The following is a 14,701-nucleotide window of genomic DNA, read 5'->3' as shown; positions in this document are numbered from 1 at the left end:
CTGTACTTTATCTTTTTTTTTTTTTTATCAGATTACAACAATTAGTCGACAATCCAAAAAAAGATTACAATTGACCAATTAACTGAACCTGAAAAAGAACTGTCTCATACATGCATCGTTGCAACTACTTTAATTTGTCGGGAAGACCTGAAGTTCGTGGATATCTGACATGTCATATATCGCCAATAAACAATATATGGCGTTGATTTTAACCAATGCTAATTGAACAACGATATTAAAGAAAATATTGACTTAATAAATAAAGAAATTTTCGATGGTAAAAAAAAAAAAAAAACTTGCAAATTAACGTCATAAATCAAACTAAATTATGAAAAGAAATTAACTTTTTTTTCTTTTTAGTTTTTCCACATATTAAAAAACATTTTTTTAACGTAAAATGTATTTTTTAGAAGAAATTTCAAAATTTAAATAAAAATGAAAATTTCAATGTGTAAAAGAAAACCTAACATTCCATCAGATTATTATTATTATTTTCTAAACCCTATTTCAGGTTCAGTCACCCCCTCCCACCCATTTCTCGTCACTGCACACTGCACGCCGTCCCTGCTCGACGCCGTCTCAACGGCTGCCACCACACGCTGCATTCTCAGCTGCCGCCGTCTCAGCCTTCCGCCGCTCATTTCTCTGATCTGCAAGGTTTTATTGTTATTATTATTTTTGTAATCTTTTTTTCGTTGGGTTATGTTGGTTTATTCTCTTCACCCACGGAGGAGAAAACGAAGAATATATATATATATAAAACTTTTGTTGTTGATTTGTTCTTCAACCAATGCTCTACTAGTCTGAATGAAAAATAAAAACTAAGAATTTATACCTCACAAATTAGAAGGCAAAAAAAAGAAAAAGGGATTGAATCAGTTCATAAAAAAGGGGAAAGAAGAAGAAGAAGAAGAAAGAAATCCACCTGACGTTTAGTTTGCTTTGTTGAAGGAACAGCTGATTTGAAAAGGTTGAAATGATTCATATCAATTGAAAAAAAAAATATAGAAAACTTACCTTGAGTTTTGAGTTTATTTGAATTGGATTGAGTAATTGAGTTGAATTGAGACACAGGGAGTTGTTTGCATATGAACTAGCTAGCCTTATTTTTTGTTTTCTAAAAAAAGTATCTTATGGGGTAGAATTGGAAGCAGATTTTCAAAAATTCAAGATTTGGAATCACAGTTCATTTCAAATTCCTTGTTTTTTTGTTTTTTGTTTTTTCATACAGGGCTAAGGGACCGAAGATGAGCCTAAAGCATTTACTCCATCGTCGAACACTGAAGGATTTTTGGAGAATCAATGGCAACATACACCGTTGTCAATCGGCTGTCAACATCAATGTCACTTGCACTTTCATCACATCACCTTCATTTGCTTTGCTCGATCGACACTACGGTTGTTATTCTTCAGTTCCTGTCAGGAATTTTGAGCTTGGAAAATCGAATTTAATTTTCAGTAGGTGCATTCACTCCACTGTAACTAAGTTGAGTGATGCAGCAATGGAGCCAAAACTTGAGTCTGCAGATGTTGAGGAAGATGACGGATCAATGAATGAGTTCTTATCCAGATTTGTCTGGATAATGCGTGGGAAGATTTCTGAAACATTTCCGGACTATGATAAGAAGACAGTCGATGCAATGCTTTTGATGATCGTGGAAAAAGTAGTATCTGAAATGGAAAAGGGTAGCTTTGAGCAGTCATTAAAGGCTTCAGCTGAGAATCGAGATTGGGACCTAAGCGAGGATTTGTGGAAGACAGTAAGTGAAGTTAGCAACATGGTTTTGGATGATATGAAGAAGGCTACAAAAAAGGAGAAAATGAAGGGTTTTCTGCTGTCTGAGGAAGTTCAAGAAATGTGTAGGTTTGCTGGGGAAGTTGGCATTCGAGGCGATATGCTGAGGGAATTTAGGTTCAAATGGGCCCGTGAAAAAATGGAGGAAAGCGAGTTCTATGAAAGTTTGGAGCAGCTAAAAAAAGAGGCTTGTACCCAGGAAGAAAACAATGATTCTCCGAGCAGTGTAGAGGCTGCATCCGAGGTGAAATCCGAGGCTGTTTCACTTCCCAAAAGGCGAGGGAAGATAAAGTACAAGATTTATGGTCTTGATTTATCTGATCCCAAGTGGAGTGAAGTAGCAGACAAAGTCCATGAGGCAGAGGAGGTGTTATGGCCCCAGGAACCGAAACCAATTTCTGGCAAATGCAAACTGGTCACGGAGAGAATTCTTTCATTAAATGATAACGAAGACCCGTCGCCATTATTGGCTGAATGGAAAGATCTTCTTCAACCCACTAGGGTTGACTGGATTGCCTTACTCGACAAATTGAACGAGAGTAATAGATTCTTATACTTGAAGGTAAAAAACATTTCTCTTATTTTCCCCTCTTGCCTTGTGTTATTGTACAATTTTATTGTCCGTTTCAAATTTCACTCAGTTACCCTATTTATCTACACGTTGCTTGGTGGAACACTTTTGATTGCTGGTGTAATGCATTAGGGTTTTTTATCAGTGAATCTTTTCTACTCCATGTCAAAACGAACGACATAACGTTTGAAATTAGTAAGACCCTAAGTTTAATTCGTTGCTTATTATGAATGAAGGTTGCAGAACTTCTTTTGAGTGAAGAGTCTTTTCAGACCGACATCCGTGACTACTCTAAGCTTGTCGATGTCCATGCTAAAGAGAACCGCCTCGAGGATGCCGAAAGGATTCTTAAGAAGATGAACGAGAAGGGCATTACACCAGACATTTTGACAGCCTCAGTTTTAGTTCATATGTATAGCAAGGTGGGCAATCTTGATCGTGCAAAGGAAGCTTTTGATACCTTAAGGAGTCATGGGTTCCAGCCAGATGAGAAGGTTTATAATTCCATGATAATGGCATTTGTAAATGCTGGACAACCCAAGTTGGGCGAGTCGCTGATGAGAGAGATGGAAGCAAGGGACATTAAACCCAGCCAGGACATTTACATGGCATTACTAAGGTCATTTTCCCAACGTGGCGATATTAGTGGCGCTGGAAGAATTTCCGCTACTATGCAGTTTGCTGGCTTCTCGCCAAGTTTGGAGTCCTGTACATTGCTCGTTGAGGCATACGGGCAAGCTGGTGATCCCGATCAGGCAAGGAACAATTTTGACTACATGATAAAAATTGGGCACAGGCCTGATGACAGGTGCACTGCAAGTATGGTTGCAGCCTATGAAAAGAAGAATCTGTTGGACAAGGCTTTGAATCTTTTACTACAGCTCGAAAAGGATGGATTTGAGCCCGGGGTTGCAACTTATGCCGTTCTTATAGATTGGTTGGGCAAGTTGCAGCTGGTTGATGAAGCTGAGCAGATCTTAGGCAAGATCGGCGCGCAGGGTGACACCCTCCCTTTTAAGGTTCATATTAGCCTATGTGATATGTACTCGAGAGCTGGGATTGAAAAAAAGGCGCTGCAAGCTCTCGGGGTCTTGGAAGCTAAAAAGGAGGAGTTGGGACATGGTGATTTTGAGAGGATCATAAACGGACTCATAGCAGGCGGGTTTGTGCAGGATGCTAAAAGATTGCAGGGTGTTATGGAGGCCCAGGGTTTCACTGCTTCCCAATCACTTCAAATGGCTCTGAGGACATCTCAAGCTCTTCGTGGCAGGAGACTGCCTTGAGATGCTTTCTCGACCATTTATAAATTTATTGAAAATTCGTTTCTACTGGCGGAAATGTGAATATTTACCATCAACTAGCATTCTATGGCAAAGCTAGTGGCTGGAAAGAATTGGCATCTCAGCATTTCTTTGTCAGGTAGTGTTATTTACCTTTGTTTTTCTTCTCCTAAATGCTTGCACCTTCGATGTCATGTATTCTATGGCTACATTCATCATCTCTTGGTTCGATGTCAGGTATGTCGACGTTTTCTTATTAATCATTTTTCGGTTCCTATTTGCTTCATGTCGTACCTCATGGGTTGGCTTAGTGATCAATAAGGGTCGTGGGTATAACAAAAGGTACATAGAGAGAATGAGTTTAATCCATGATGGTCTCGAACGAGGTTTTGACACCCAAATATTGTAGAGTATTATCCCATGGAATTAGTCGAGGTGTATGCAAGCTTGTCGGAACATTCACAAATACGTAAAAAAAGAGACGACATGCTTTAATAACTGATTCTTTTAAATTTTTTGCTTGTTTGCTTTACATGGTATTCACTATCAGGCTCTTGTCTCTCAATAAAGCATGCTTGCTGTTACAGTAGTACTGAATCATGTGTTCTTAAATGTTTAGAACTCGATTTTTAGTACGATTCTCCTTTTATATACTCGTTTAGTCGCTCGAGTTCCCCATTTTGCTGCTTTACCACTGCTTTGACAACATCTACTACAGAAATCATGCCAACTAGTTTGCCATCTATCACAGGAACATGTCTTATGCGATTCTCTGCAAATGCCAAGAACTTCATCTAGATTATTCTCTTCTTAGATGGTCGTTGATGCAGCTGGAGAAGGAGCTGACTTACATTTTATATGGTAAATTCAGAATCTAGAGGACACTGTTCTTAGTATTTTTACCTGTCATAAGCTGCATTGCTTTAAGGATGTTCGTGTCGGACGTAACGGTTACTAGTTTGTCCTGTTCGTGAAAAATAAAAATGTGTTAGTGAGAACTGTTGTTTGTAATCTGGTTTTGTAGCTGAGGGAAGACAGAAAATAACCTCACAAGTCATTATTTCCCCAACTTTTGTGTATATGGGACATCTCCCATCTGCTATTATCTTCTTCAGATAGTCTGGTTAGGAGGACCATAAAAATACGGCAATTACCAAGTTAATATTCATGGAATAGAGAACAATTTTTTTTAAAATCTTGATTTAATTTTTGGAATTTGCTTAGAATTCAAATGTGTTTTAGATGGAAGGCAAAATTGTTATAAATTTTCTTTTTTTGAGGAACCCATCATAATTTTAAATTTTAATCTATAATGCTTTACGTGTAATTTTTTTGTATCTTCAAACTTTCTCATTAGTATGCTCGTTCTATGACTCAAACATATTGGATAATGCCTATGGGTCAATGGTATGTTCGATGTGGTGAAAAAATGCAAAAATTAAGTATACCTCGTGTCACAATCACACTTTCATGGTAGTGAACTTTTGATTGTGCGATACTCATTTCTCAGCAACAAGTGAGTTAAGTCTATTTGTTCTTGCGTCGCTTACGGTCAAGCGACGTATGCCCGAGCCTCTGGCCTCGGTTCAAGAAGGAAGTTTTAGAAAACGGGATTAAGCCTCTGGCCCCAGTTCAAGAAGGAAGTTCTAGAAAACGGGGTCGAGCCTCTGGCCCCGGTTCAAGAAAAAAGTTTTAGAAAATGGGGTAGAGAGATTTCGAAAGAGAATGTAGAAGCGACGTATGCTCGAGTCTCTGCCTCAGTTCAAGAAGAAAGTTTTAGAAAACGGGGTCGAGCCTCTAGCCCTGGTTCAAGAAGAAAGTTTTAGAAAACGGGGTCGAGCCTCTAGCCCCGGTTCAAGAAGAAAGTTTTAGAAAACGGGGTCGAGCCTCTAGCCCCGGTTCAAGAAGAAAGTTCTAGAAAACAAGGTCGAACCTCTAGCCCCGGTTCAAGAAGAAAGTTCTAGCAAACAGGGTCGAGCCTCTAGCCCCGATTCAAGAAGAAAGTTTTAGAAAATGGGTTAGAGAGATTTCAAAAGAGAGTGTAGAAAGATTTCAAAAGAGAGTGTAGAGAGATTTCGATTGGTGTAGAAAGATTTCAAAAGAGAGTGTAAAGAGATTTCTATTGGTGTTGGTGTTATATGGGAATGTAAGCAAAAAGGCAACAAAAACCCTAACTATCACGAAGGGAGAAGTTATTACTACGAATCTGTGATAAGATGTTCATATCAACCTCTCTACAATGTCATGATATTTTCCTATTACTATCAGCATTTGTAATATTTTCCTATACTATCAGCATTTCAGTTACCTCCTTCCGTTACAATTCCGGCGATTTGTTGTCCTTCAGGCTTCAACACCACCAACGATCCAACGTTGTTTCTAGCCATCTGCAGCAAAGAAAATTTCCTCAATCTTCTCAACAAGAAAAGCTTTCGAGCTTTTTGGAAATGGCGAAACCGAATCAAACTCGCTACATTTTGCACGGTATCAATGGCCGCATCATCCGCACTGCAGGATAACCACGAGGAGCCAATACTTCCATCTCCATTTCTCGAAACGATCTCCGCCACGGTAATATTCTCCAAACCTTTCAGTGGAGAAGACGACCCTCTTGATTCTGATCCTTCCAAAATCTTTTCCACTTGATTCGTTTCTCTCCTACACGAGTGCTGCGAGTTCGCGATCTTCAACGTCTCTTGCCACGATCGTAATGCTCTCACGATCGCCTGCATTTTGGATCTGTTCACCAAAGGTTCGAATGAAAATCGTTAGTTAATTCAAATATTTTCTCGTTTGATTTATTTATGAGTATTGTTAAACGATATTTGATCGTCTCTGTTCAAGCGATTGAAGAAACTCGTGAAGATTAGCGCGGAAATTGACCTAGAATCTGGATTGGACTGTGATAGGAAGCTCCGTTGATGATGAACATAAGGTATGCTCTATATTCCATGGCGATTTGAAGTAGAATAAACAGGAATAACTTGCAATTATCATTCATCACATTAAGAAACTAATTTGATTAGGGCACATCATTCTTTGCTTTTGCTTTACATGAATGTCTTGCAATCATTGATCATGATCAATCTCATCACGAAACTAACTTTTCAATTAATATTAGATTAGTGAACATTCCTTGCTTCAATAATCTGAAAATGAAGATATATTTCTTAAAACCCGTGATCATTCCCTTAGTTAGCTAATGTGAAACTCTCTCGCAACAATCCTCAACACTGAAAACCATGAACTTTAGGATTGAACGCCATGAACTTTAGGATTGAACGATGCTGTTGTTCATAGAGAAGGCAAGAGCCTGCCATATTCTTTGTCCAACAGAAAGGTAAAAGAAAGCTAAAGAATGAAGCTCTTATGCAAAAGCTAATCCAAAAGTTGAGCAATGTTTCTCAAGTATCCAATGCCAAATTATATATATAGCTTTGGACAGGATGCCTTCAATCATAAACCCATCATTCCTTTACTCTCTGCATTCTCCTCCTCCTGTAAATGAGGCCATAGATGAAGCAGAAACTTCATCTTCACCGGCCGATACCGTGCCGAACATTCGGCATCAATCAGTCCAGTCTCCTGAGATAAAACCAGAACAGCCTCCTTTAGCACCAGCTCAGCCACCTGAAAGAACTGAAACTATGCCTATGCCTATGCCGCCTCCTGCCAATGTTCGTTCTAAGTCACCGTCACATTCTAGAGTGAAAAACCAAACCCGACCGGTTTCCAAGCCTCCATCGCCATCGAAAACAGCCCCTCAATCTTCAGTTGATTCCAATAAGTCCCCATTAGTATCAGGCAAAGCCTCTCCATCTCAGGAAGCTTCTTCAAAGCCTCCATCACCGGCAGCTACAGCTCCTCGACGCCGAATTGCTTCAAAGTCACCGTCTCCGTCGTCGCAAGCATCACAATCAAGATTCAAAGCTGATTCTCAGCCTCCATCATCTTCAAGATCAGCATTTTCACTTCAAACTTCATTAGAAAACCAGCCTGAAACCAAGGAAGACCTGACATCTAAGAACAATTCCAATCCCCATTCGAACAAGAACTCTTCTAAAACCCCAATCCAATCGGATCAAACCATAGAAAATGGCTTAGAAACCTCTCCAGAATCACAGGAACAGTCAAAAGAAACTAAGGAAAATCTGGAAAAGGACTCAAAACAGGAAGAATCCATGGAAGACTTAGCCAAAGCTTTTCAGAAACTAAACATCAAATATTCAGACAAAGAAAACCCAAAGAGTTTCACAACACTCATAGGCAACAACAAAGGGGCATCAATGCACTTACACTCCGGCGAACGCAAAGCCGATAGTTCAATCCACATCCACCGTCAGTATAAGAACAATCCAGTTCAAATCGCTAAAAGTTTCACAGAAATGGAAGGAAATTTCAATCATAAAACACCCCAAGATTCAAGAACAGAAGAGAATCCAGCCCAAAAATTATATATCAACATCAATGTTCAAGGTATGAACAACTCAATCATGTTAGATAGCTCATTTACTGAGAATGATCCTGGAATCAATTTGAAATTCCCTCGAGAACCAACAAAATCCAAAGATGAATTACAGGCTAAACACTTAGCAAAACCTGCCGAGAGGGTTACCCATGAACCCGCCGTAAGACGAAGATGCCTGAGAGGGCTGTTAATGGAGTCGAGCGATTCTGAGGTCGACAACCCAGAAAAGCCCCGACGCCATGGCTGCCGCTACTCTCGAGGCTGCAAAGGAAAAAAGGTCGAAACTCTGTAATCTCCATTGCTTCTGAGATTTTAGTTTCTGTTTTTCAGCATCTTAAGTGGTTGAAATTTCTGGGTTTTGTGAGAGTTTTGAGCTTTTATGGAGTTCTTCTTCTTCCCATTTGGATTGTACTCTGTTCTTGAAAGATTGAAGTTAAATACAAGATTGTTCTCATCTTGCACATGGATTCTGCCATGAAAAGTATACTCAAATCTTCGGAACTAAAACATATTTTCCTTTATATTTTATATTCCAAAAAAAAAAAAAAAAAAAAAAAAAAAAAAAAAANCCATCGCCTTTATTTTGAAGCTAGAATTTGAAATAGTTGTATTAATGAAAACTCTCCCATACATACACACCACCAACAAGAACAGCTTAACTACCATAGAAATTTAGAAATATGGTGATGTGAATGATGGAAAAATAAGTAATAGAAAGAACATTTCTTGTTCCTTCTTCTACAATCTTAAATATAAAATTTACACTTTAAATATAAATTTAGAATTTTAATCGAATAAATCTATAAAATTCAACGTTGGTATCAATTAATTTATTAGTTTAAAGTTCAAATTAGTCCATTGAAAAGTTTGTCATTCTTTTTTCTACTTCTTTTTAATTAGAATGTCATATAGTAGTTGAAACTTCAAAATCAACATCGTTAATAAAAAAAAAAAGTCTACTTGAAGTTGTTTTTCGTGTTCTCGTAGTGTTCTTGTAACGATTTTTTTTTTTTTGTGAAGGTTGTAATGGTAGCACCGTGTTGAACTATAATTCTAAGGATGAATTTATTCGGGTAAGGTCGGGTTTATTTTGAGAAAAAAATATTTTTAAGTGAAAAAAAAAAAAAAAAAAGCGTTGGCTTTTCGTCAAATCACTTTAACGAATAACATTACAACTGGCGTTTGTTGTTTTAAAATAATACAAATTGCTTCTTTTTCAATTCTAAATGGTTTGTCCATTTTATTATTAATTATTTATTCATTTCTTTATAAATTAATTACTCTTCATGCCCCACATTTTCTTTTTATACTATGCTCTATTTATTTATTTGATTCATAAGCTTTACTTTAATATCAATTTTCTTCATTATAGGTAAATTTTGAGGCAATAAAAAACACATCATGATTCCACAATTAGTCAATAAATTTTGATTTTAATGTTGATAAAGCATATCAATTTAATTATTCTTATATTGATATTTAATATCTAATAATTATTTAAAATTTGTCTGATTTTAATTCAAACTTGCAACTAATTTTGTTTAATATAAATTATTTGATAATTTTTTAGAAAATATATATGGGACGTTAGTATTGAAATTTTTAATTTTGTTAATGATAATTTTTAAGAAAATTGATTTAAAAAGCTTTGATTTTGCTCGATATAGTAAATTGAAAAAGTGATTATCTTATTATTGATTTTGATCCCTCTCAAACAGGTGGTTGAATTAAGTTGGATTAAAACTCGAACGAGTAGTTGAATTAGGTTGGATTATAATTCGGTAAGTTTTTGTTTTAATAATTTGAATCTTTATAAATTCTATTAATATAATAATTAAAATAAAATTTGTTGAGAAATTATAAGGAAAATGAATAATTAAATCATTGCAGGAGAATTATTAGCATCACAAAAAAAAAAAAAAAAAAAAAAAAAAAAAAAAAAAAAAAAAAAAAAAAAAAAAAAAAAAAAAAAAAANTTTATTTAATTTTTCTTTAATTGCTTTATAGCAACAAAGAACAGGTAAAATATTTACAAACAATTTCCTCTTTCATTTTTTTTTTAATTTACCAAAAGGGTCAAAATAATTTTTATTTTTCCAACAAACAATATGGTGATTTTTTTTTTAATTTTAAAATAAATAAAAATATTCAGAGACTGAATTATATCCTACCAGCCTTAATTACTGTGCCTCTTCCAATCCCTTCAACATTGTCAATATGACTTTCCCAGCACCAGCCATGAACCTCCGAACCGGAACGGCGGCACCCGGAGCCGTAGTCGGAGACGGCGACGGCGACGGGGCTGTAATGGGAGTGGGAATCGTCGGCGGTGCGGTCTGTTGTTCAGCCAAAACTTTCAACATCTGAAATTTTCTGGTCAACCCCACAACTTTTCTACTCATTTGAAACCCTCCATTTTCGCCATCTGCAAAACAGAGAAAAAAAAAGGTAAAAAATGAACACAGAGCTATATAGAAGAATGGAAGAAGAAGAAGAAGAAGAAAGGAGAATGTATGTTACTAAAGGGGAGTTGACCGGTGACCGATGAGGGATTCGAAGTGTCGGAGAGGAGGAGGAGGGCGGGAGTGAGGATGGTGAGGAGAGACCAGAAGAAGAAGATTAACACATAAGCTCGAGGGTTCATTGGTTGTTGGGAGAAGGGAAAGGACAGCAGACGGCGGACGGCGGCGGGTGGGTTTAGCTTCAAAAGGAATATATTTTCTTTTATGCTTTAAAAGCGAAAGGCAAAGGTAATGAATTAGCTGGCCATGGGGTTATGCTTATTGCGTATGTAACAATTTTTTATTTTTAATTAATCTAATAAGAGAAGTCAAGTTAGTTAGTTGAGAACTACCTGTTGGGAAGGGTTTCCATCACTACTTAATAACACAAGTGGATGGATAATCTTTTTCTTTTTTTCTTTTTCAAGAATTAAATAAGTTTAGGGTTTTTCTTTTGGGTGTTTCCTTCTCAAAGAGAGTTATTGTTTCTAGCAATTAGGTCATTTTGTTGGTCAGAGGAAATGGTTTTGATTCCCTTTGGTTTGCTAATTTTCATGCTATTCTCTTATTCTTAGAAGTTTTCTATTTATGGGCTTTACTGAAAAGGAGTGAGAAATATTCAAATTTCTAACATATTAACCAAAATTAAAGAAAAATAAAATATAATGGAAACTTGTTTGAAATAAAATAAAGCAGTCCAGAAGCACGCCTAGATTGTTTAAAAAAACAGACAAGAAGCAGCAATTCTCGAACCTGGGAGAGCCCAGAAGGCCAGTTCCATGTCTTCTTGTCTTCTTGCCATCGTCTCAAACAAAACAACAAACATTATCACTTTGCCATTTTAGAGCAAAAGAAGACTGACAAGAAGACGAGAACCCAATAAAAATATTAATTGGACATTTCATTTTTCCCCATGATACAAACCAAAAATTATATGCCATATTCTATAGTAATAGAGCCTATAGTCCTAAACAAGATAAACAGGAAGAAAAACTAAGTATAGGATGTGTTGTGGTCTACAGGGAAATGAGAAAAACCTATTACAACATCCACATTACCACCAGAAGCCTGAATTCGTACTTGTCAAGAAGCATGTGCTTGTTTAGGAAACCCGAAAGAAGAATTCGAGTGCTGCACACTTTGTCTACTACTAACCAGAGGGGCAAGATGAAACTTAGTCTCTTGAAACGCCACTGCTACCTGCAGAAGACCTCTTTCCCGAATACCTCTGCCACAAAGCAAAGGAGAAAAGTTACATAGTTACAATATTTGGCCCGGGAAGCAGGATGGGTGTTCAACGACTACTGGAAAAAAGTTCTATCTCTCTGTGAGAGGTGTCTCTCAGTATTTTTTTTTTTCTCCCTGTGAAGCTCACCAATAGCAGCTATTGTTTTTTGGGCTTTTTCTTTTGGACTTCCCATCAAGGTTTTTAAAATGCGTCTACTAAAAAGAGGTTTCCACACCCTTATAAAAAATGTTTCGTTCTCCTCTCTAACTCTTTTGGGATCTCACAATCCACCTCCCTTCCGGACTTAGCGTCCTCGGTGACACTCATTCCCTTCTCAAATCAATGTGGGAGCCCCAATCCATCCCTCTTCTGGGCCCAACATCCTTGCTAACACACCGCCTCATGTCCACCCCCTTTGGGGCTCAGCCTCCTCGCTGACACATCACCTGGTGTCTGGCTCTATTACCATTTGTAACAGCCCTAAGCCCTAAGCCCTAAGCCCTAAGCCCACCGCTAGCAGATATTATCCTCTTTGGGCTTTCCCTTTCGGACTTCCCATCAAGGTTTTTAAAACGCGTCTACTAGGGAGAGGTTTCCACACCCTTATAAAGAATGTTTCGTTTTCCTCCCTAACATTGCAATATGGGATCTCACACACTCTCTCTTCTTTTTTTTTTTTTTTCCTTCTTCTCTAGGGGGCAGGAGGGGTGCTACTGATTTTTGGCCAAGTTCTCCATCTGGAGGGGTGTGTTCTCTGTATCTATGCGCTGTTAAATGACTATTTACTAGCTAAGTTCATGTTGCCTCACCTGTTTTCCAATGCTGAATGGAATATATTTGTATTTGATCATGTGCATGATTTGGCGCTTCATTGTCAGGACAAATAGAACAATCCAATAGCAAAGAAGAATGGGCCAAAAAACCGGAACATCAAAGAGTGAGAAGAAAGTCATGAAGAATGCAACACAAAAAGCTTTGGTGATGGCGTACCTGAAAATAGAAAGGGAAAAAAGGTCTAAGAGTGTTCATTTAGTAATCAACACAACTAAATGATATCAGTATCTGATACTGCACATTTCACTCCAACATCATGCAATGATAAGAAGTTGCTATAATTTGACACTTGAATAGTCTTAAGAGTCCACTGTAATCATCAAAGCAAGCCAGTATGTAAATGCTGCACAACTCACTAATAGTATCTAATGCAGCAATACTTCACAATTCAATTAATGTCCATCCTCAAGAAATGTCAAGTGTATGAAATAAGGATGACAATTGACAAGAAAAAACGTGTCCACCACCAAAATCATCAAAATCACCGCATGTCCATGCAATAACAAGTATTTTGCAATATGTTTACACTTGGAAAGGAGCAACTTACAAAAAAAAACGTTAATACGGATATATCTTCCAAATACAAAGCCTGAAATACATACGAGCCTATAAAATAAATATAATTCTTTTCCAAGTGAAAGTTATATATAGATAGGTATAGCTATACGCGAATTGTTTCGATATAACTTTTTTACAAACTGGGTGATGTCCTTGGAACTTTATCTAATACAATTAACTGCATTCCAATTACAACATTTCGAAATAAAGAGCGAGAAAAGAATACCAAGTGCTTCATCATATGATAGTTTCCAGCAATGAAATCTATTCAATTATTGCTAGAAAAAACCAGAACAAGTTACTTGATAGTTAGCCAAAGCCATTTCCAATGTTAAACGCAATGAAATTTCAGTCGAAGTTACCAAAGTAGCTAAAGGAAAGAGGAATACCAAAACTTGAACTCCGGAAGTCGGCGTATGAACGGCCTAAACTCATCAGAACCTTTAGTAGGCAAGGAAGCTCCTTCTAAGACGTCGAGTTCAGGATCAACCTTGGGCGATAGAAAGCCAATCAAGAGATTCAAGATATAGATTCCCAAGCCATATGAAACAACATAAAACCCTTGAACATAGAAAACACGCAACACATAAATTGCTGCAACAAGAAGGGTTCCCAACCACCTCTGGACAGGGTGAGGAGTGGATCGATCCAAGTAATACTGAAACGCTCTGGCAAAATCGTTTCTCCACTTGGCCAGAGGAGCTACTGCAGAGGCCGCGTCGTCCCCAACTCCTTCCATAAAAATATATCCGCTAATAAATCCTTCAAATCATAAAAGGAACGGCATTAGGATAATAAAACACGATCAACAGCAGAATAAGAGCATCAATCTCATCAATTGCCCAGAACAGCAAAAGTCGAATGAATTGTGAATCTACAGCTTCCTTTCATTTTTCATAACCAGAAACGAAATGGCAGTATCCGAACCATTATCAATCGAAGTCCGAAAGCAGTTGGCTTATAACAACAGAAATGGAATCGGAGATGGCAATAGTTCAGTAAATCGGAGAATTAGGGTTCAGAAAACAAATTGAGAAAGAAACCGAAACCTAACCTTGAAAACCCGAAAAGCAAGGGGAAGAACAGTAAATGGATGAGAAGAGAATAGAAGAATTGAATCCGTATTAGGGAAGTAGCAATGATTAATGAAGTCGATTCCGTTGCCTCGTTTCTCAATCGCTTCGATTTTCTTTCCAAGCTTCCTCTGCGATAAAATATTCCCCCTATTTTTCAACCGGAATTCTTTTCTTATTTTTAATATTATTTTCCTATTATCGTTTATCTCTCACCTCGCCTCTCATTTTCTGACGGAACGAGTTTTTTTTTTTTTTTTTAATTTTTTTATCTCCAGAAAATGATTTAATTAAGTTAACAAAATGAATTTAAACCGGGATTTGTAGTCCATTATCATCCATCTGTAATACTCCATTCATCTTACGAGAATACCTATAAAACAAGTCCTTATT

General features: G+C 37.3%; 5 protein-coding genes and 1 long non-coding RNA gene across 8 annotated transcripts; 3 read left to right on the top strand and 3 right to left on the bottom strand.

Moving 5' to 3' along the window:
- The first annotated feature begins 495 nt into the window (after window positions 1-495).
- Window positions 496-4,841, top strand: LOC111805261 (putative pentatricopeptide repeat-containing protein At2g02150). The gene is made up of 4 exons (XM_023690244.1): window positions 496-657; window positions 1,232-2,357; window positions 2,603-3,785; window positions 4,398-4,841. Exons 2-3 carry the CDS (start codon window positions 1,248-1,250, stop codon window positions 3,647-3,649), a joined length of 2,157 nt encoding a protein of 718 aa, XP_023546012.1. The 5' UTR covers window positions 496-657; window positions 1,232-1,247; the 3' UTR covers window positions 3,650-3,785; window positions 4,398-4,841.
- Window positions 4,134-6,636, bottom strand: LOC111805264 (CBS domain-containing protein CBSX3, mitochondrial-like). Of its 2 annotated transcripts, XM_023690247.1 has the most exons (6): window positions 6,530-6,636; window positions 6,121-6,385; window positions 5,955-6,033; window positions 4,693-4,766; window positions 4,550-4,610; window positions 4,134-4,418 (listed from the first exon to the last, which is right to left on the bottom strand). In XM_023690247.1, the coding sequence occupies exons 2-6, from the start codon at window positions 6,376-6,378 to the stop codon at window positions 4,276-4,278; spliced, it is 615 nt and encodes a 204-aa protein (XP_023546015.1). In that variant the 5' UTR covers window positions 6,379-6,385; window positions 6,530-6,636; the 3' UTR covers window positions 4,134-4,275. The 2 variants fall into 2 exon arrangements, with proteins under 2 accessions (XP_023546015.1, XP_023546014.1); XM_023690246.1 differs by having other exon boundaries at window positions 5,955-6,385.
- LOC111805265 lies at window positions 6,307-9,289 on the top strand. The gene is made up of 3 exons (XR_002816638.1): window positions 6,307-6,398; window positions 6,500-6,581; window positions 9,135-9,289. It is a non-coding gene; the product is annotated as an uncharacterized LOC111805265 (long non-coding RNA).
- Window positions 7,070-8,577, top strand: LOC111805262 (serine/arginine repetitive matrix protein 1). The gene has a single exon (XM_023690245.1). It carries the CDS (start codon window positions 7,093-7,095, stop codon window positions 8,404-8,406), a length of 1,314 nt encoding a protein of 437 aa, XP_023546013.1. The 5' UTR covers window positions 7,070-7,092; the 3' UTR covers window positions 8,407-8,577.
- A 902-nt stretch (window positions 9,290-10,191) lies between the features above and the next one.
- Window positions 10,192-11,461, bottom strand: LOC111806009. 2 transcript variants are annotated; one of them, XM_023691329.1, is made up of 2 exons: window positions 11,369-11,461; window positions 10,192-10,539 (listed from the first exon to the last, which is right to left on the bottom strand). In XM_023691329.1, exons 1-2 carry the CDS (start codon window positions 11,439-11,441, stop codon window positions 10,295-10,297), a joined length of 318 nt encoding a protein of 105 aa, XP_023547097.1. In that variant the 5' UTR covers window positions 11,442-11,461; the 3' UTR covers window positions 10,192-10,294. The 2 variants fall into 2 exon arrangements, with proteins under 2 accessions (XP_023547097.1, XP_023547096.1); XM_023691328.1 differs by having other exon boundaries at window positions 10,635-11,375.
- Window positions 11,462-11,495: 34 nt separating this feature from the next.
- LOC111806008 (protein RER1B-like) lies at window positions 11,496-14,503 on the bottom strand. The gene is made up of 4 exons (XM_023691327.1): window positions 14,290-14,503; window positions 13,625-13,997; window positions 12,653-12,833; window positions 11,496-11,843 (listed from the first exon to the last, which is right to left on the bottom strand). The coding sequence occupies exons 2-4, from the start codon at window positions 13,972-13,974 to the stop codon at window positions 11,790-11,792; spliced, it is 585 nt and encodes a 194-aa protein (XP_023547095.1). The 5' UTR covers window positions 13,975-13,997; window positions 14,290-14,503; the 3' UTR covers window positions 11,496-11,789.
- Between the last annotated feature and the right edge of the window lie 198 nt (window positions 14,504-14,701).

Source organism: Cucurbita pepo, chromosome LG11 (genome assembly GCF_002806865.2).
Source record: "Cucurbita pepo subsp. pepo cultivar mu-cu-16 chromosome LG11, ASM280686v2, whole genome shotgun sequence".
Taxonomy (NCBI): domain Eukaryota; kingdom Viridiplantae; phylum Streptophyta; class Magnoliopsida; order Cucurbitales; family Cucurbitaceae; genus Cucurbita; species Cucurbita pepo.
The sequence above is the reverse complement of the archived record's forward strand: the minus strand, read 5'-3'. Positions and strand labels throughout refer to the sequence as shown.

What these genes read in the sequence shown, in the direction of transcription:
- LOC111805261 (XM_023690244.1), top strand. Translation starts at nt 1,248, where the DNA reads ATGAGCCTAAAGCATTTACTCCATCGTCGAACACTGAAGGATTTTTGG. An exon ending in ATAGATTCTTATACTTGAAG is followed by an intron (nt 2,358 to 2,602) that starts GTAAAAAACATT and finishes TTATGAATGAAG; the next exon opens with GTTGCAGAACTTCTTTTGAG.
- LOC111805264 (XM_023690246.1), bottom strand. Translation starts at nt 6,378, where the DNA reads ATGCAGGCGATCGTGAGAGCATTACGATCGTGGCAAGAGACGTTGAAG. An exon ending in CGGAATTGTAACGGAAGGAG is followed by an intron (nt 4,767 to 5,954) that starts GTAACTGAAATG and finishes CCTCCTAACCAG; the next exon opens with ACTATCTGAAGAAGATAATA. An exon ending in AGCAATGCAGCTTATGACAG is followed by an intron (nt 4,419 to 4,549) that starts GTAAAAATACTA and finishes TGGCATTTGCAG; the next exon opens with AGAATCGCATAAGACATGTT.
- LOC111805262 (XM_023690245.1), top strand. Translation starts at nt 7,093, where the DNA reads ATGCCTTCAATCATAAACCCATCATTCCTTTACTCTCTGCATTCTCCT.
- LOC111806009 (XM_023691328.1), bottom strand. Translation starts at nt 10,758, where the DNA reads ATGAACCCTCGAGCTTATGTGTTAATCTTCTTCTTCTGGTCTCTCCTC. An exon ending in CACCGGTCAACTCCCCTTTA is followed by an intron (nt 10,540 to 10,634) that starts GTAACATACATT and finishes TCTGTTTTGCAG; the next exon opens with ATGGCGAAAATGGAGGGTTT.
- LOC111806008 (XM_023691327.1), bottom strand. Translation starts at nt 13,974, where the DNA reads ATGGAAGGAGTTGGGGACGACGCGGCCTCTGCAGTAGCTCCTCTGGCC. An exon ending in CTTCCGGAGTTCAAGTTTTG is followed by an intron (nt 12,834 to 13,624) that starts GTATTCCTCTTT and finishes TTCTATTTTCAG; the next exon opens with GTACGCCATCACCAAAGCTT. An exon ending in CATTCAGCATTGGAAAACAG is followed by an intron (nt 11,844 to 12,652) that starts GTGAGGCAACAT and finishes GCTTTGTGGCAG; the next exon opens with AGGTATTCGGGAAAGAGGTC.